General features: G+C 42.6%; 1 protein-coding gene across 8 annotated transcripts in view; it reads left to right on the top strand.

Moving 5' to 3' along the window:
- Positions 1-19,975, top strand: part of ANKS6 (ankyrin repeat and sterile alpha motif domain containing 6) — a 78,516-nt gene that overhangs the window by 54,667 nt on the left and 3,874 nt on the right. For 2 of the 8 annotated variants that reach the window (XM_073332462.1, XM_073332461.1), the window contains 3 exons: positions 3,517-3,584; positions 7,526-7,642; positions 12,198-12,294. In XM_073332462.1, the coding sequence (XP_073188563.1) occupies positions 3,517-3,584; positions 7,526-7,642; positions 12,198-12,294 (282 nt within the window). Of the gene's footprint in view, positions 1-3,516; positions 3,585-7,525; positions 7,643-12,197; positions 12,295-15,696; positions 15,802-17,040; positions 17,111-18,573; positions 18,907-19,975 lie in introns of those variants that run through there. The other 6 variants (XR_012157398.1, XR_012157400.1, XR_012157397.1 and 3 more) reach the window with 6 other exon arrangements.

Raw genomic sequence — 19,975 nt, 5'->3', positions numbered from 1 at the left:
GGCTAAAAGATCAATATACATACAAATATGTGTAAAATCCTTAAGTCAGTTTCATAGCAGAGATGGTGAGGCTGCTGATTTATACAAGTCTTTCTGGAATCAATCTAAAAAGTTTTTGTCCAATAGACAGTCCAGGTGTAGAGTACAGTAACTCCTCACTTAACGTCCTCCCGCTTAACGTTTCAAAGTTACGTCGCTGCTCAATTAGGGAACATGATCGTTTAAAGTTGTGCAATGCACCCTTATAACGTTGTTTGGCTGCCTGCTCTGTACACTGCATGTAAGATTTTGTGGAAGAGCAGCGACTTTACAAGGGAGCATTGCACAATTCCCTCTTCTCGGCCTCCTCCCCCTCCCTCCCAGCACTTCCCCCACCTCCAAACAGCTGTTTAGCGACGCTTAGGACTTTCTGGGAGGGAGGGGGAGGAGTGGGGAAGCGTTGCATCTCCACTCATCCCCCTCCTTCCCAGAAAGTCCTAAGCGCTGCCAAACAGCTGTTTGGTGGTGCTTAGGACTTTCTGGGGACGGGGAAGGAGCGGGGATGCAGCGTGCTCTGGAGAGGAGGTGGAGTGGAGGTGGGAAGAGGTGGGCCTGGAGTGGAGTGGAGGTGGGAGGAGGTGGGCCTGGAGTGGAGTGGGGATGGGAAGAGGTGGGCCTGGAGTGGAGTGGGGATGGGAAGAGGTGGGCCTGGAGTGGAGTGGGGATGGGAAGAGGTGGGCCTGGAGTGGAGTGGGGATGGGAAGAGGTGGGCCTGGAGCATCCCCCAGCAAAGTCAGCGCCTGTTCTTCTCCAGGTAAGCTGCCACTGCTGCTGCAAAGGTGCTTCCTAGTGTCCTTGCCTGCAGCGGGCTGTGCCTGTGTGGGGTAAGCCAGGGGCACTTCCCAACCACAGTACAGTACAGTAGTGTACAGTATATAATGCCTTTTGTCTTCCCCCCAAAATTTCCTTGGAACCTAACCCCCCGCATTTATATCAAATCTTATGGGAAAATTGGATTCATTTAACATTGTTTCACTTAAAATTGCATTTTTCGGGAACATAACTACAACTTTAAGTGAGGAGTTACTGTATGTTCAAGTCTTTCCTTGCATTTCCAAAACGTTATTTGGAAGCTCTCTGTCTTATGACTCAGACTTTCCCTGTTCAGAGTTTAAGCAGACTGTAAATGGCAGGATCAGGTGCAGAGCTTTTCTCTATAGTTCCCTAACAAGCTGACAAGCCTCTTGTCATAGCAGGACATGAATAAGCAGTGCAGATTGTTGCTTTGAAGCTAATCTTCTATTTCCTGTGCATACACAGGTAAACTAGTCACATTCATTCACATAAGGCAATTAGCCGGCAGTTCATTATAGCATAGACAATTAAGTTGAAGAGAATATAGATAATATGATTAGTTTTATGTAGTATCTTACATCTTTGATTTTAAGATTAACTGACCCATTCACATGCATATTATAAAGCAGTTAAGACATGAAGGGAATTAGCATCTATAAACTAACCTGGTTACATTGTTAAACTTCTAACAAGATACAGGTAAACACAGACAAATACACTTAGCATCTACCCTTGATTTCTATTGCTGCAAATAAATGGGTTCATGATTACTGGTCTAGAGCATCTCTTTGAAATTCATATACAAGTACATTGTCTTGATAACATTTCAGAGCCTCTTGTTAAGTTGTTATGGGTCATACCCAAGTTGACCAGTCTGTCAATGTCACAAGGGCGTATTGCAGAATTCCAAAAGATGAAGGAATAAGCACCATTTAAACTATGCTAGGATATGGCTGGAGAAGTGTAAAAATGAAATATAAAGATTACACTTATTTCTGTTGCCCTACTGTCAAGGTTCCTTTCCCACTCTGAACTCTAGGGTACAGATGTGGGGACCTGCATGAAAGACCCCCTAAGCTTATTCTTACCAGCTTAGGTTAAAAACTTCCTCAAGGTACAAACTTTGCCTTGTCCTTGAATCCTATGCTGCCAAGCGTGTTAAACAAAGAACAGGGAAAGAGCCCACTTGGAGACGTCTTCCCCCCAAAATATTCCCCCAAGCCCTACACCCCCTTTCCTGGGGAAGGCTTGATAAAAATCCTCACCAATTTGCATAGGTGAACACAGACCTAAACCCATGGATCTTAAGAACAATGAAAAAGCAATCAGGATCATAAAAGAAGAATTTTAATTAAAGAAAAAGTAAAAGAATCACCTCTGTAAAATCAGGATGGTAAATACCTTACAGGGTAATCAGATTCAAAACATAGAGAATCCCTCTAGGCAAAACCTTAAGTTACAAAAAGACACAAAAACAGGAATATACATTCCATTCAGCACAGCTTATTTACCAGCCATTTAAACAAAAGGAAATCTAATGCATTTCTAGCTAGATTACTTACTAACTTAACAGAAGTTCTGAAGAGCATTCCTGACCTGGTCCCGGCAAAAGCATCACGCAGACAGACAGACCCTTTGTTCCCCGCCGCTCCAGCTTTGAAAGTATCTTGTCTCCTCATTGGTCATTTTGGTCAGGTGCCGGCGAGGTTATCCGAGGTTATCCTAGCTTCTTAACCCTTTACAGGTGAAAGGGTTTTGCCTCTGGCCAGGAGGGATTTTATAGTTCTGTATACAGAAAGGTGGTTACCCTTCCCTTTATATTTATGACACCTACAAAATATACACACCGGTCAATACAATTTTTTTTATCACATTCCCCCTTACAGTTAAAAGGGAACATCACAGATCATACCCCAGTCTAAGATCATGCCCCAATCTCTCTCTGTGTGGAAACCAGTTTTGTGAACCCTTATCAATTCATGATGATTAGATTGCTTAGATAGAATACCTGAAGAAAAAAAGAGACCATTCTAAAGGATAGTTTTCAATATGTTGAACTTAGAAATAAATGTAACATTAAAAGCGGCTTCATGGGGCAGGATGCGGTGAGAGAAAAGAAAAGTAGGATGGATATGGGGTATCATAACCATAAAGGCCTCTTTTGTACCTCTGTCATCCCGCCACCTCCAGCCAGTATGAGCTTTCTGTATTTTCTGGTTTGAATGACCCATCCCTCCCTGTTTTGTGACCGGCCTGGAGGGGAGATGAGTGATGGGAAAAATAGCTGAAGTGATTGAACTTCCATACAGGTTATTGGAACCTTAGTTCAAAGAGACAGAGAAATCGTAGTCATCCAGGCTTTGGGGCTTACTTCCAATTTCCCTCATAACATAATTGCATGTAAAATGTAGTTAAAAGTAAGACTAGATGTCTAACAAGTACAGTTTGGTATAGTAGGAGTGAGATGCATTTGAGTGCATAGGAGTGAGATGCATTTGCACCTACAGTATATACATGGAATAAAGACAATCTTGTTTTGCAATTTTATATGAGTGGGTTCCTGGAATGTTTGTTTTATTTATCTGTATATCTTCATCAATTAAAGTTTGACATATTTCCCCGACAGGTTACCAAAATTGAATTGTTTTAAACATTGTTTCTTTTTCTTTTCTGTTATTAAAGATGAGCTGACTAGTATCCTTAAAAAATTGTCACTTGAGAAATATCAGCCTATTTTTGAAGAACAGGAGGTAAGTCAGTTTTTTATTTTTGTTTTTTAAGTTTTAAGTGTTTCAGTATTTTATTTCAGCATTTTAGCATGAATAATCTATTGATCTGTTTAAAACCTGTATTTTATTATCCAAGTAAAATCATGGCTCTGTGTTCACTACAGCTGTGCAGTTTGCAGCACACTTTACTATTTGCTGCAGAATTGTTATCTAAAAATCTCAATTTTCATTAAAAAAAAAGACCTGGATTCTTTCAAGTATTTCTGGTGGCAGCAATAACCCGGAAAATGTGAACTGAATTTTAACAGATACAGCGATGAGTCTGCATAATCAGGAAGACAGCATGAAACAACAAATCTGAGAGGTGTGAGCTACTCCCTTCATCTCAGTCAGGTCTCCCTGGATTCTGTCATCCTGTGGCTGTGGAATGTGACATTTTCCCAGAATGCCATAAAATTCAACATGTTTGCCACTGAATCTGCCATAGTGCCACAAACCAGATGTCCAACTTTTTTTTTTAGTCTGGCACCTGTGAGCAGCTCTCTCTTCCTGTGTATCTCTCCACACAATGGCATTAATTGGGTTATACTCTATATTCCTCTACACTGCTCCACAAAACCAAAGCTGGAATCCAGTGTACAACCAGAAGAGCCAGCAGTGCAGAGAGAACAGTGCTTGGGGAAGCCAAGAAGATGAGCCACTGAAGTGGGCTACTATCTCCTCCTTTTCCTGAACAGATGAGGGATAGGATGTTTGAACTGGACCATGCAGACAGCGCTGTGGCAGCTGAAGAACTGGGCTGCATGGAGAATGCACGAAAACCATCGTTGAAAATAATCATCACATCTTTTTCATCAATGAGTATTTTCCACTCTGAGTCAAAATTGTGTGCTTGTTTGTAGAAGGATAGAGGATGAGAATGAAGAGTACTTCATGGACATACAATAAATGAACATTGCCACAGAATGTCTGGGTGCAAGTAGAAGAATTTGGCCCCATTGTACCACAGAGTGTTCAGGGCCACGCGTAAAGGTTATTCAGTTCAGCCACAAAATATTGGGCTTGAATAATATTCACCTACATAATAGGGAAGGTAATTGCCTCCACTGTAAGAATCACTGGGTGAAACGCCATGTTGTGTGATCATCAGACTAGATGATCATAATGGTCCCTTCTGGTCTTAAAATGTCTGATCTGAATTTTCAGTAGTGACTCAGTACGTTAGGTGCCACAGTTTCTGGATACCAAACTGAGACACCTTACATGGGCCTAATTTGCACAAAATGCTGAGCACCCAGCTTCTGAAAATTAGGTCCCAAAAACAATTCTGACCATGACAGTTTGAAAAGCTTATGTTTATTTAATCCAGACCTGAAGAAGAGCTCTGTGTAAGCTTAAAAGCTTGCCTCTTTCACCAATAGAAGTTGGCCCAATAAAAGCTATTACCTCACCCACCTTGTCTCTGTAATATTCTGGGACCAACGCACCTACAACGCATCACTGTGAACAAAGGTTTATTGTAACAGACAAGGGTGTTGAGCTAGGTGCACACTAAAGAAAAGTTATTTTGAGAAGTGCAAAAACAGACTATATATTATGGGCAGAAAGGCCCCCTTACACTTCTCTCCACAGCCGCAATTCTATACACACTTGAACACATGCATTTAAGTTTGCACACATGAGCAGGCTCACTGAATGGGACTATTCATGTGCATAAAGGCAATCATGTATTTTCAGGGTCAGTGCCCAAAAATGTAAGTGAATTTTTTTGAACATTATACTTTGCTGTGAGCGTCTAAAGTTAAAGAAGGAAGAGAAATAGCATGTGGCATTTTGGGTTTTGTGGAACATATTTTGCTATAATATAAATCTGTTTTTTTTCTCCTAGGGAAATTTTGGTTTGTTTTATCCAATTATTTAATGAAAAGGAAAGCTGTGCTCTGCAAGTCTGAGAATAAAGTGATAAATAGGAAAAAACAGCACCAGTGTTTCAAAAAAACCAATGAAGAATATTAATTATAAAATTAATCAAGAAAGAATATTAATTATAAAATATGCATATGCTATGTATGTAGAGGTCATAATGTGAAAAATGGAAAACTCATTTTATCACATGCTTATAAATGCATCACTTAACTGTATTCCATTTCCCTGGAGCTTTTTCTGACATTCCATACTCCTCAGCTACTTTAAAGAGCTTCTTTTTTTCCTTAAACCTCCTCCAAGAGAAATATTTCCTTCTCCCCCATGTCTCAAATTGTGTAATTGTCCCCAAAATTATCTACCCAAAAAACTAGAATTGGCAAGATTTTGTCTTGGGCCAGTAACAGCTTTTCTAGATACATAAAAATGTCATAGCTTTGAAATCCAACATTTCACCAACAAGCAGGACTAGAAATGGGAGTTTTGTACCACTGAGTAGGAGTACTTTTCAGCTTGCCAGTGGGATATATAGCAGTTGCTTCTAGCCCTAAGAGGGCCTGATGTAATGGATTTTAAAGTAGTGGTGGTTTTATGTTTAGTTTTTCTATTTTAGTTCATTTTAGCAAGTATTTAGCATTTATTACCTTTAATGTTTCCCTCCTTAGGAGTCTTGCACAGTTTGATACATGATTACCAAGACATCTGCCTTTACGGGTAGAAGGCTGTAAGACATAGTCCCAATTAAAACTCTATAAAATAGTCCTAAAATTCGTTTTTCTGCAATATGTATATAGAGTACATGATGGTATGATATAATATAAATGTTAGTAGCATCTTATTGTTCTGTTAAAATGAGATTGATAGCTAAGAGAGTGATAGAGAGAGATAAGGTGATGATGTCACTAGATATGACCCCATACAGGACACAATGTGGTATCTGATGTGATGTTATGTCCTAAACCAGTCCCCTAATTTGGGATCTAATCTGATACCTTCTTCCACCTGACACTAAATTGGAAGCCCTGCCATACCAAGGGAGCAAAACCACCAGGCTTTGGTTTATGGCCCAGAATTGATAAAATCACTGACTAATTAATGGTGCCACCCCAAGAAATTATGAGGAAAAAATAGGTAAAAGCAAGAAGACAACTAAAATATAAAAAGAGAGGTGTTTTAAAATACTTGCAAAAAGACCTGTTAAGGACATTTGTAAATGTAAATGTTAAATTAAAAACTCCTCTGTTTTTCCCCACATAATAATTGGAGAGTTGTAAAAGAACTACATATTTATAATGATACACTATAATAATCTGAGATACACGTTATATATTTTAATTGTTTTTATTTAGGAAGAAAATTAGATGTTTTAAATTTAAAAATAAACAGAATTGATCATAATATAGAACTCATGAACTGGAGTAACTGTAATTGTGGGAAATAGATATCCAGTGACGGTTTAATAAGTAGAAGGACACATCCAGTCACATCTTTAGAAAATTTTAGGCAGTTATAACTAGACTTTATACAGCACTCTGTGGCTTCAAATTGTGGTACAAGCTTTAACAATGCCTGTAACATCCCCGTGAGACTGGTAGGTCATGGGTTCTGCATACCCAACTGTAAAAACTGAGGTTTGGCGCAACCTACTCAAGGGCACCCAGTGTAACAGGGCAGAGCAAGGATTAAGAATGGGGATATCCTGGATACCAGACCTGTATTCAGCCATTCTGAGGTTATGAATTACACATGTGTGACAACAAGGCGTGTATCCATGCCAAAAGGAGAGCATTGTGATATGAGAAGTAGCTCACCCAATCACTGCCTTTGCTTTACAGCTAATTTGAATGCAGCAATTCCATTGGTTGTCTGGAGACTGCACAGATGATGGATTTCCTGGCCCAATTGCCACGCCTGTTTGAGAACATGGGGTTTCTGCTTCTAGTATATAAGTAACATAAAATAAGTTCATAAAGTTAGATATATATGAGAGAGAACCAATCTGCACAGTAAATGTATACCTGTGTATCTTTTTTCCAAAGGTGGATATGGAAGCCTTCCTCACACTTACTGATGGTGATTTGAAAGAGCTGGGTATTAAAACTGATGGATCAAGGCAGCAAATTCTAGCAGCTATTTCTGAACTGAATGCAGGAAAGGTAGGTATGGTTTGAAATAAGAAAACTGATAAACTAGTTTTTCAGATTTGCTTGTGTTTCAGATCCAAACAATGGATGTTGAAAAAAAACCTTAGTTTTATAAACAAGCTATTTAATGTAAATTATTCGTGATAAACATTATATTTCTTTGATATTTCCAGGCCTCCTCCATTAATTCCTTCCTTGTTCAGTAACTGGACAGTTATTCACTTTTTGTACTCATTCATAATAATAAGAAGCTAGTGGTGATTTAAATATTGGTCATATTACAGCTATTTGGCCTTCAACCATCATGATGTCAAAAAAAATTCTATAATTTATCCTTCCCTAGAATAAAGTTGTGCCTATCAGCCTTTTGGTCTCCTTTCAACTGGACTCGTATAGCATTTCTCTCAGGCAGCACAGTTTTGTTGTCTTCTTGTTTGGTATTTACAGTTAGATGGAAATAAGGAGAAAGGCAGAAAAAAGGAGAATTCCCTACAATGGATTTCTTTAGTCACAGACTGTGAGCTGGTGCATCTCTGCAGCTAAGTCTTATGGTTCTTCTCAAGTCTTTCAACTCCAAGTTCCATTCTGTCTTTGATCTTTTATACCAGTCCAGGCATACAGGACATTAAGGACTTGGCTACACTTACATTTTATAGCGCTCTAACTTGCTGGCTCAGGGGGGTGAAAAATCACCCCCCTGAGCACAGCAAGTCAGAGGGCTTTAAAGCGGGAGTGTAAACAGGCTCCGAGCACTGGCAGCCACATTCCCAGCGCTCGGAGCTAATTCCCTCATGGAAGTGGATTACCAGGAGCGCTGGGAGACCTTTCTCCCCGCGCTTGTGCGCGACCACACTCGCGCTTCAAAGCACTGCCACGGGAGCACTCCCGCGACAGCGCTTTGAAGTTTCCAGTGTAGCCATGCCCTTAGACTTTTGATCACATCAACCCACATTGCGAAAGCACTATTTGTGGTTCCGTTTCAGGAGTGCTCTCAAGCTGTATCTATCTGTAACGAGGTTGAGACTCACCAGCACGATGCCTCCTGCTGGTCATCTTGGGAATTGCTCAACTCCAGAGCACCTCCTGATAGCCGGTGTCTCACCTGCCACAGGCCCCTGTGTCCCTTCTGGACCCCGGTGCCCCTTTACCTTGGGATTTTGCCCCCAGCAGTACCCCCTTATTCTGGGTTTCCAGGGGAACCCCCAGTCATCTAAACCCAGCTCACCTCAGAGGCTACTGCCAGTCGTCATCTAGCCCCCGTTCACTGGGGCAGACTGCAGTGTAATGGCCACTCATCATTGGCAAGGTGGGTTGGACCAGCTGCCTCTTTCCAACCCCGGGCTGCACCTCTGTAACCCCAGTACCTGCTTTGTCCTTTAGAAAGGCCTCAGCCTGGGGATTTGCCAGGCCTGAGCTCCCCAACTCCTCTTGCCTTTCCCCAGCACTGCTCTACCTCCGGTACCCTGAGCTCCCAGACAGCCAGTCCTTCTCTCTCCACTGCTAGAGAGAGAGGGACCCAGCTCTTCCCTGAGCCCTTATAACAGGGCCAGGTGTGGCCTGATTGGGGCATGGCCCCAGCTGTGGCTGCTTCCCCCATCAGCCTAGCTTTTCTTTACCCAAGTGGGGTAACTTCCCTGCTACACTATCCTTATGTAAATACTTAAGGTGCCAGTAGACTGTACTGCAAAATATGTAGCCTAGTGTGTAGATTTTTCATGAACATAAAATTTGTTGTTGTGCACTTGTGACGTTCCCCCTGTGTTATCCAGACCAGAAACCTGCTAGGTCACTCCAATCCTTGACTCTGGGAGCCAGCCTTACCCTGCTCTGCTGTGAGAACCTCCACTCCTGGGCTGTTCACGCACAGCCTCTGGCATGTAAGCTGCTCCTTGGATTGTGCAACCAAATAACACTAGCCAATAACGCTGGTCCCAGACACAACCCTAGCTAGGAACCTCTGTCTTACAGTGTCCAGTTATGCCCGCTGGACGCTACAAGCTTATATGGGTTCGTCAATTTAACAAAGAAATTGATATGTACCCGGCTTGTTATCCCAAGGAGAGTCTCTGACACACTTCAAACCAAACACACTGCTTCAGGTAGAATTAAGAAACAGATTTATTCACTACAAAGATAAATTTTAAGTGATTATAAGTCAAAGCATAATAAGTCAGATTTGGTCAAATGAAATAAAAGCAAAACATATTCTAAGCTGATCTTAACACTTTCAGTGCCCTTATAAACGTAGATGCTTCTCACCACAGGCTGGCTGGTTGCTCTTCAGCCAAGCTCTCTCCTTTGATCAGCACTTCAGTCGCTTGGTGTGGTGTCTGTAGATATAAGTGGAGGAGAGAGAGAGCCCATGGCAAATGTCTCTTCTCTTTTATCATATCCTTTCGTCCCTCTTGGCTTTGCCTCCCTCCCCCTCCTTAATCACTGACAACACCTCTCCTGCCCCTGCACTTGAGGGCATGTTGTCTTCTGCTGGAAAGGAGCAAGTCTCAGCCCCTCCCATACTTGGAAGCACACTGCTTCCCTGTGTTACAGGGTCACAGGAATCCTCACCCACCTTAGTGGTTTCTGGGATCCCCTGCCCCTGCTCTGGGACACATTGCTCTGTGCTCCCTAGAGCCAGTTTTGCCTCTGGTTCAGCTGCGACCTGCTAGCAGCTAACAACTTGGATAGTTCTTTCCCTGGCAGGCATTACACCCCCATCCCTTCCTGATGTGGTGTTGCCTCCAGCTGCAGTGCAGGAGTTGATCTCAACCACCCTCCCACCTGGGAGCATGTGGCTTCCCCCAGCTGCAGAAGAATCAAGGAGACTCTTTCCCATTCTCTCATCAGTTCCTGAGACCTTACCCTTTCCTTCAGGGTCCAAGCATAACACTCCTTCTTGCTGCAGGCAAATACTTTAACCTGAGCTACACGGAAAAAATTATTACTAAGGAGCAGGTCGACTAGGAGGCATTCCATTATCCCCACAGTCAAAACACTTCCCAAATCTTCCCAGAACATATGGATTTTAGCTAGTGGCATGAGGAATCTGCTTTCACCCACCCCCACAATCTCTGCCATTTGGCCAGGTAGCATATTGGCCTTTGGGACCACACTCTGCTTAACCAGAGAGATCTGGGCCCCTGTATCCCTCTGCCCCAAGTACTCCCTGCCATTAATTTTGACAGCCTTAACATGCCCCATATCTGGTTCTGCAGAAGCTAACCTCACAGAACCAATATGGTAGGGTTCAATTGCTTGGGGGGTTTCTGTGTTGAGGACAGCAGAACTAACATGAGCTATTGGTTGCCTGCTTCCTCCTAGCCCAGGGCATTTATTCCTCAGGTGATCAGTGGAATTACACTGATAGCACCTTTTGGGCTCTTATGCTTTTACAAGAGATTTGGAATGAGAGTTACCGGTAGAGGAATGTTTTTGCGTAAGAGAATGTTTAGGCTCCCAACCCCCTTCTCTCTTCCCAGGGATCCTCCCTTCCCACCAGTTTGGGGTCGGGGGGTTCTGGTTCTGCTTCTCTAGAAGGTCCAGTTGGTGTTTTCGCTCTCTTTCCCTCTCTCTTTTTCTTCCATGGCCCTTCTGTGTGCAGCCTCCTCTCTGGCTGCCTCCCTGGCTGCTTCTTTTTCTTTTTCTTCTCTCTCTCTCTTTTTGCTTTATCTCCAGTTCTTTCATTTGCAATAATCTCTGGTGCTCCCTCTCCTTTTCTGCAATCTGCAGCCTAAAAAGCTCCAACTTCCCAATCGCTTCATTGCTTTCACTCATTTTCCTGCTTTTCTGTTCCTACTTCCCTTTCCTGAAATAAGCAAATAGAAAATAACAAAACTGTGACCTCCCCCTGACTGTTCTTAGCCACTGCACTTAAGACTCACTTAAAATCACAAATATCAGTGTTTAAAGTGTGAACTTCACGTGGAGTAACAAGCTGCACATACACCCTGCTCACTGCGCCACTGTGACGTTCCCTGTGGTGTTATCCAGACTGGTGATCTGCTAGGTCACTCCAATCCTTGACTCTGGGAGCCAGCCTTGCCCTGCTCTGCTGTGAGAACCCCCACTCCTGGGCTGTTCACTCACAGCCTCTGGCATGTAAGCTGCTGCCAGCTACTTGCAACCGAATGGCACTAGCCAATATCTCTGGTCCCAGACACAACCCTGGGAATCTCCAGCTTGCAGCGTCCATGGACTATAGGGCTAGAAGAACATGTTTGCACCTCTATCTACCAGCTATTCCCAATAGGTTCCATGGCCATGAGGCTGGGCACACAATGTCTACAGTACAGCTCTGTGAAGGCAAAGTAAGGAAACAGAATTTCTTTTTTTTGTTTTCAATCCAAGTAAATCTGAATTGTATAATTTCCAAAATTAAGAAAATAAAATAAAAACAATTAAATATATATTGCTTTGTGTTTGCAGAGTATAAGTTTTATTATGTTCAATTCATATGATAATTGCTTTCCAGGATAGACACAAATTTTCATATTTATGTTTAACCTTTATAAATGTATTATCGAATGAGAAATTTAAGAATGCCTTTTTTGTTTGTCTGTTTCTTTTACAGGGACGAGAGAGGCAGATTTTACAAGAAACTATACACAATTTCCACTCTTCCTTTGAGAGTAGTGTTAGTAATACCAGACCTCCTGGCAATTCTCAGTGTAAGTATTATTCATATGTTGTTGGATCAACTTCAAGCAATTTTTCTTAAATCAGGGTAAAGTACAATATGTGCAAACATACTATGTGTTGGTTTAAAGATTCCTGCATTTCTTTCTCTTTCAGACTGTAGTGAAGATTTCAAAGTAAAAAGGCAGAAAGTTTATAAGATTTTTGTATAGGGATAGTATTTATGTGTTTCAAACACATTAGTGTGTATTTGGTTAATTCAGAACTTTTAAAATTGACAATGCATTGCATTTTACATTGAAAGCCACTGGGGGGGGGGGCATGTTTTTCATATGAGGTAGGTCTCAACTGCATAATGAGATAGCTAGGGTTGCTCCTTGTCTAACCCTAGAAGCAGACCAATTTCTCGCCTCTTATGGTCATCAAATAGGCTATTTAGTGGAGTAATGGCTACTGTACTTGTTGTGCTGCATTTTTGCAGTACATGAACATCAGTGCTGAGCCCTGCCTCTTACATTCTGTATGGAAAGAAGAGGAGATCATTTGGACATTGCTAGTGAGTGTCTCCAGACCCACATGGAGAAACTCTGCTTTCTGTAAATTCACGGTTACAGAAACTTTTGGAAGACTGACAATTACTTCACCTCCAGCCAAGGCTAACTGGCCTTATGCAGTTTCTCCTGCTGGGGGTCTTTATGATGGTATAACAGCTCTCTGATCCTTCTATGGCTGCAGAGTCTGCAAATATCCGGGATCCCAAGGCAGATTTGCAGTGTAGGTCTGTCCCAAGCAGTAGAATCAGTTGTTTTGCCAAATGTAGGAAATAACCAATTCCATTATTTTTCCATGCCCCCAAACCCCTTGTACTGGCCATGAGCAACTTCTGTCACTTGAATGACAATTGGACCCTCTGTATAGGACAGTAACCTCTAGTTCCTCTACCTGAGGACAGTTCAGGCTCCCAGTTTAGCAATTCAGCAACTTGACTCAACTGGCTCTCTGTTATAGACGTTATAGTTTTCTGGGGCGATTACTTTTAGTTGGTGTAGCTGCAAGGTTGCTGTTTTAGTTAGGTCAGTGGTAACAATTTCCCCACAAATCCTGGAATCCCCACAAAGCCTCCCAAATACACTAATGAAATCAGAACAATGAGAGAGACATTACTATTACCTAACTGTGCATATGCTGCCCCCTTGTTACCATCATCCCCAGATGTGAGACTGGTGAACAGTGTAGAACACAACACATGCAGCAGAAAAGTATGTATTTCTCCTGCCAACAAGGTTCCAGCCAGATGCAGAGATGCATTCAGGCTTGTAGCAGTGATGGAATAAACTGCAGATTCAAATCAAAATCAAGTCTCTGGAGTACATCCACAGCTTGGATGGTTCATTCAGTCCTTTGTTCAGAGTTTCAGTGTAGCAAAGTTCTTCCAGAGGTAAGAAGCAGGATTGAAGACAAACTGGAGGGGTTTCCAGGACCTTTTATGTCCTCTGCCATGTGGAAGGACACCCCTTTGTTCTTACTGTGGAAAATCACAGCAGCAAGATGGAGTTTGGAGTCACATGGGCAAGTCACATGTTTATGCATGACTCAGTTCTTTACATGGAGAGCAACCATTGCTCACATGCTACCTTGAACGTTCCCAGGAAGACTTTTCATGTGAATTGGAGTCTCCCAAGGTCCATTGTCAGTTAAGTGTTTTTTGATTGGGCACTTAAGCTGCAAATTCCTTTCTCAAGAAGCTGACCAAATGCTTCACTAATGCTACTTGGAATCAGACACATTGAGATACAAGTAGATAGCCAATATTCATAACTTCAACTACAAAAATGATACACACATACAGACAGCATAATCATAACCAGCAAATTTCAACCTTTCTATAGACACCTTACTGGACCTCCTTTGTACAAGATTTGGTGCAACTATAGGACCTTGGTTGCAACAATGATCTATATTGGTCACAGTTCTTGTCAATAATGTCACAACTAGTGATTGCTGAGGTAGTCTGTCTGGTCCGATTTCTACTCTCCACTACACAAGGGTCAACTTGCCCAAAAGCTTCTTTTTCAGTACAAATATCACTGAAAACATGAGGGAGCTAAGTTTTCATTTTCAGAATAGAGAATTTCTGGTGATATACCCGTGGCAACTTCTGGATAACTTTATTATCAACATCTCAGGCATGAAAAGCATCTTATGAGCATAGTGCCAGATGGGCAGAGGCTGATGTTTGGATTCTGATATGGAGTGAGCTGGAGATTCAGGCAGAGCGGAGTGACTGCAGAAGAAACACTTGGGTATATAGCCTTACCAAATGGCCAGTATTTGACCAGCCTGGCTGTTATTTATGGATTTGCCAGTTGCCAGAAAGATAATTTAATCTGCCAGGTTTTTTTTTACATAGGTTTAAAGATTTTCATTATTATGACAATACACTGGGATATCTAATGTTAAAAGTTTCTGTGTCCAGCTCAAGATGTTGCAGTGTTCCCACTTCCGTAGTATAAACAATAACAGATCAAAAACTGTTGAAAATACAGCAGCTGTCTGCCTGAAAACATGCAAGCACATTGTGGTCATGTGTGAGAGAGGATTTGAGTCACGTGAGAGTGATAACATTGCACGTCTCCTTGATCTTATCTATATGTGTTATCTCTCTAGATACTATAAGTGGCTGTTCAAGGGACGAGGGGTTGCTGAGTTGCCTTATGGTTGGTGGTTGAGGTTGCTGTGGGCTTGCCTTGGGGAGTTGAGGCGGGTGCCAGGGTTTTTTTCCATTTCAGAGGTGGTAACCCTAGGGTATATCATCATATTTAGGTCTTGTGATGGGGTATACTGGGTGCGTTGAGGCTCCCTGCTGGAGGCCTCATGGTCCTACCACACCCTGCCCCAGAAAAGAAGCAGAGAAGGTGGGTCCTCCAGGCCTGCCTAGAAAGCCTGCAGGGAAGCAGCCAATCTGAGTTCAGCAGGCTCAGTTAAAAGTTGCTGCAGGGCCTGAGCAGGTCAGTTCCTGGCTGGCACCAGAGGAGTAAAGACGGATGCTCCTTGCTGGAGCTCAAGGGAGAACCAGCAGATGGGTTCTGGTGGCATTGGCATTTGGTGAGTAAGGAGAAGAGTTGAGAACTTCAGCCCTGAGTTAAGAGTGAAGCGAAAGAGGGTAAGTGGAAAGTGGCCCAGGGAATAGCAGCAGCAACTATTGGAGGAAGCAGTACATGGCTGCTGTCTGTAGGATCCCTGGGTTGGGACCTGGCGTAGTGGGTGGGCCCAGGTCCCCTCAGTGGCCAGTGATGAAGTGGCCTAAGCCCCAAGGAAGGGATAAGACTCTGCATTAAAAGCCCAAGAAAGGGGCTGGGAGTTTAAACAGGCCCAGGGACAGGGCTGAAGCTCCTGAAGAGGTCTAACCATTGGTTGTAACTTTGTTACTCCAGAAGGAGTTCCTTCATGCAGTGGACTGTTTGTGATTTGGCCGGAGGGCTGAGCCACTGAAGACTCACCTGACAAGGCCTAGAGCTGATGGAAGGTGCTCATGAGAGGTGAGCACGTCCTGTCACATGTCTCCAAGCAACTTGCTAAGCTCTGCACTATCCAGATTGGAAATCTGTGTTGGCAGAAAATTAAAAGTTTAAAAGTCCTTTTGAAGAAAACAAAATGTAATAATGAAAAGTCTAGGGTTACATGAAACACTACAAGGAGTTGGCCAACAGTTGCTGTTGAACAATCAACCAACAAGATGCTGGTGGCTAGATCCCCTGGGAGGAGTGGAGGCTGCAAACAGCCAGGGGATCAGGGATCCAAACCTGCTAGTCTTGCAGGTCCTCTTTGGGGAAGAGAGGCCAGGAAGCAGAGGTGGCTGTGGACTAGTAGCAGAAATATTAGCTGTCGAGGAGGAAGACAAATCAGATTGTGAAGGAACCTCTACACTAGGTCAGTAGCTTTGTATGGTAAAATTATTCATTGGACACTTTTATGCAGCCTCTAAATCATAGGGAAGTGATTTCTGGGACCTCACAGGCATTAGCGTTTGTAAAAGGATGGGTGTAGGTTCACAAGTGTCCACTTCTTTTCCTACTCTGTCAGTACCAGTGTTGTCAACTCTTGCAATTTTATCATGAGTCTCACAATATTCAGTGTTATTCTTAAAGTCCAACCGTTGGAGTCAGGTCATTATAGGAGAATCTCAGCTTTCATTAAAAAAGTAGGTTTCAGAGTAGCAGCCGTGTTAGTCTGTATCCGCAAAAAGAACAGGAGTACTTGTGGCACCTTAGAGACTAACAAATTTATTAGAGCATAAGCTTTCGTGGGCTATCGCCCACTTCATCGGATGCAGAGAATGGAACATATAGTAAGAAGATAGATAGATAGATACATACAGAGAAGGTGGAAGTTGCCATACAAACTGTAAGAGGCTAATTAATTCAGATGAGCTATTATCAACAAGAGAAAAAAACTTTTGTAGTGATAATCAAGATGACCCGTTTAGACAGTTGACCAGAAGGTGTGAGGATACTTAACATGGGGAAATAGATTCAATATGTGTAATGACCCAGCCACTCCCAGTCTCAATTCAAACCCAAGTTAATGGTATCTAGTCTGCATATTAATTCAAGCTCAGCAGTTTCTCATTGGAGTCTGTTTTTGAAGCTTTTCTGTTGCAAAATTGCCACCCTTAAGTCTTTTACTGAGTGGCCAGAGGGGTTGAAGTGTTCTCCTACCAGTTTCTGAATGTTATGATTCCTGATGTCAGATTTGTGTCCATTTATTCTTTTGCGTAGAGACTGTCTGGTTTGGCCAATGTACATGGCAGAGGGGCATTGCTGACACATGATGGCATATATCAAAGCAGTAAGTTTCATTGAAACTGGCACAATCCTGCAAAATGTTTGTCTCAACAAATTGGCATTTTCTGCCAAAAATAGTAGTTTCCTGACTCAGAAATGAGAATGCACAGAAAAAGAACACATAATTTGTCATTAAAAAAATCTCATGACTTTTAAGCCAGTCTCACCCTTTGAGGAGATCTGACTCATAGTTTTGGAATACTTAGGACTGGCAACACTGCAGCACTCAGTGTTGCCCTCTGCCATTCCTCGCTGCTCTCACAACCTCTGCACAAATAAGAACTCTACAGTAATTGTCCTGTTCCAATCCATCCTACCCCAGCCACCCCTATTTGAATCATGGACTGCCATTACCAGTCAGGACTGATCCAAAATGGCAGACAGTGTAGGGGAGGAGGATGGATTTAAAAATGTACTCACTGTCTGCAATGTAAAAGAGTTAGCAAAAAACAAAATGTAATTTTAATCCTAGAAAATAAACCATTGTCACTATGACCAAAGCAATTTCATCAGCTTGTATCTGTTGGTATTTGGTTCCTCTGAAGCATGCAGACACAATCACATCTTTGGTTTGCAGGCATGAAGAGCAGCATCGTGCTGGCATTTCAAACAGCAACACCTGAGCAATTGCAAGACAGATAATTTTAGACAATTGTAAACACAATTTTGGAAATCTATTGAGGTGCAACAACCACACTTAAGCGTGTACTTAAGCGGCCTAGCATAACATTCTGTTTATTTTCCCCTAGACTGCAGCACAGTCTTAAACAGCAATATCAGATAAATGCCTATACGCCAGTCTTTCTCGACAATTCTGTTTTATTCAGATTCTTAGACTACTCCTATCAACAGGGAGTCTGAGCGCCTTCCAGAAGTGCAGTTAGCATCATGAATAGCATCTGTCACATCTGGTGCTCTCCTTATTCTCTAAATGGGGAAAAACTATAGAAAAACTTTCTATTAAATTATATGGCAATGAGCTTATCCCTCGGGACCCTACAGTGGCTAATAAAGTCCCTCCAATCCAGGGAGCAGCTGTGGGGTAACCATATGGGAAAATAATGCTGTAGCATTTGTGTGAGGATTATCACTAACTCTTTGGAATAATTCCTTTTTTCCTCTGGAGCAAGGTGATATTTCCTGGAGAAATGGCTGCCTGTAACAATTCAACTGCCTACATTTTAAATAATTACTAAATTTGCTCTGATCATAGCATGCCCCCAAACCTCTTCTTGCCACATTAGTAGCTTCCCCTATCACTCCTTGATCTTGCTAGGGACAAGTCCTGAGCATGAGCCCATAAGAAGCGGGCTGACCTTACCATTGCACTCTAGGGACCAGACTATGCTTACACTAAAGCTTGGTATTCAAAAATATATTGGTATTGTTATCTTTCTCAAAACAGTTTGCATTCCCAGCTTGTGTGATGGAGTGCTATAACTACCAACTTCATTATTTTCAATTCAGTCACTGGAATGGATGATCCAGCTCTTGAGGGAAGGTGTGCAGACTGCCCGCCCAGGTTCACACTCCCAGAATAATCAACAACAAGCACAAAAGCAAGGAGGATCTGTGTGTGGAATTAGAGAGAATATACAGATTTAAGGAGATGTAGTACAAGGAAAACAAAGACAGGCAGAAAAAGTATTAATAGGTGACAAATTCAGTTGGGACAAAGACCTAGTAGACGTCTTAAAAGACAAACTCGGCCAACCTAAAATACATAAAATGAGCCGGTGTTCCTTTAGGGAACTGTCCCGACTTAGACGTCTGGTTACCCATACAGGAGGACTTTACACACCAATCACACAAGAAGAAAAGTCGGGTTCGTCAGAGCGATGCCCGGTGCAACACACAAAAGGAGCCCACAAGCTACTGCCTCAATCGCCCTTTCTTTCACACCAAGGGTTTTACCCAAGGCGTGGTGCGGCTGTGATTGTGCAGATTTCACTCACTCAGACCGTGGGGACAGGAACCCTTTGGTCAGCCGATCCCCGAACGGAGACGGCACCCAGACTCAACACACCACAGGGAGGACGGATAGATACAGAGACAAGACAGTCCTCAGTCCGGACAAAACACAGAAATAATTACCTGACCAGTTTCCTGATGTCAGATCCCAGGATCCCTACCAGAACAGAGTTGGAACCAACAGGTTCGATGGCATAAACTTCACTGTGGTCATGCACCCTTCCGTTCTGGCGGAGGACCGCTCGGGCCAAATGCCCCGGTGCCGGCTTGCCACGGCCATCCTAAGAATGGTCAGGAGTCACACGGCCCCAGTGAAGATGGTTGCCATCTCGGTGGAACCTCCAAATTGTCAAAGATTCAAGATTCACTGAATTTGTCAGACCACTCTGTTTATTAGCAAAGCGCTTTGCCAGTGCACCCAGATATGTGTGAGCCTCCTGCGAAAAGCTCAAGCCAACACATTTATACAGACAAGCCAAAGCCAATCCAACATAGGAGACAAAAGGAAGCAGAAACTGACAAATATACATACATATCTTATTTGCATACTAACGTTTACCAATCTCCTAGCTCAGTAGGAGCTCTAAGTTAATTAGTTTGAGGACCCATTGTCTCACACTCCTTAATGTTTCTCTTCCTGACAACTATATTTCAACAAATCTTTCAAGCAGCATTTCTTTAATGAATTATAATTTCAATATAATTCATTCTACTTTCACATAGGCTAGTGAGAAATAAATGGGTGATTATATGGCTAACTAAATGCAACGTGAGACAGACTTGTGGAGGAAGGCAGATTGTTCCACCTATTGCTTTTTAATGTTTTTTTGGGACTATAAACTCAATTGCTGACTGTGCCCTCAGCCACCCAGTACCTCCTGCCAAGGTCACTCACTGC

Source organism: Lepidochelys kempii, chromosome 2, assembly GCF_965140285.1.
Source record: "Lepidochelys kempii isolate rLepKem1 chromosome 2, rLepKem1.hap1, whole genome shotgun sequence".
Classification (NCBI taxonomy): domain Eukaryota; kingdom Metazoa; phylum Chordata; order Testudines; family Cheloniidae; genus Lepidochelys; species Lepidochelys kempii.
Note: the sequence above shows the minus strand (reverse complement) of the source record. Positions and strands in the feature narration are given on the sequence as shown.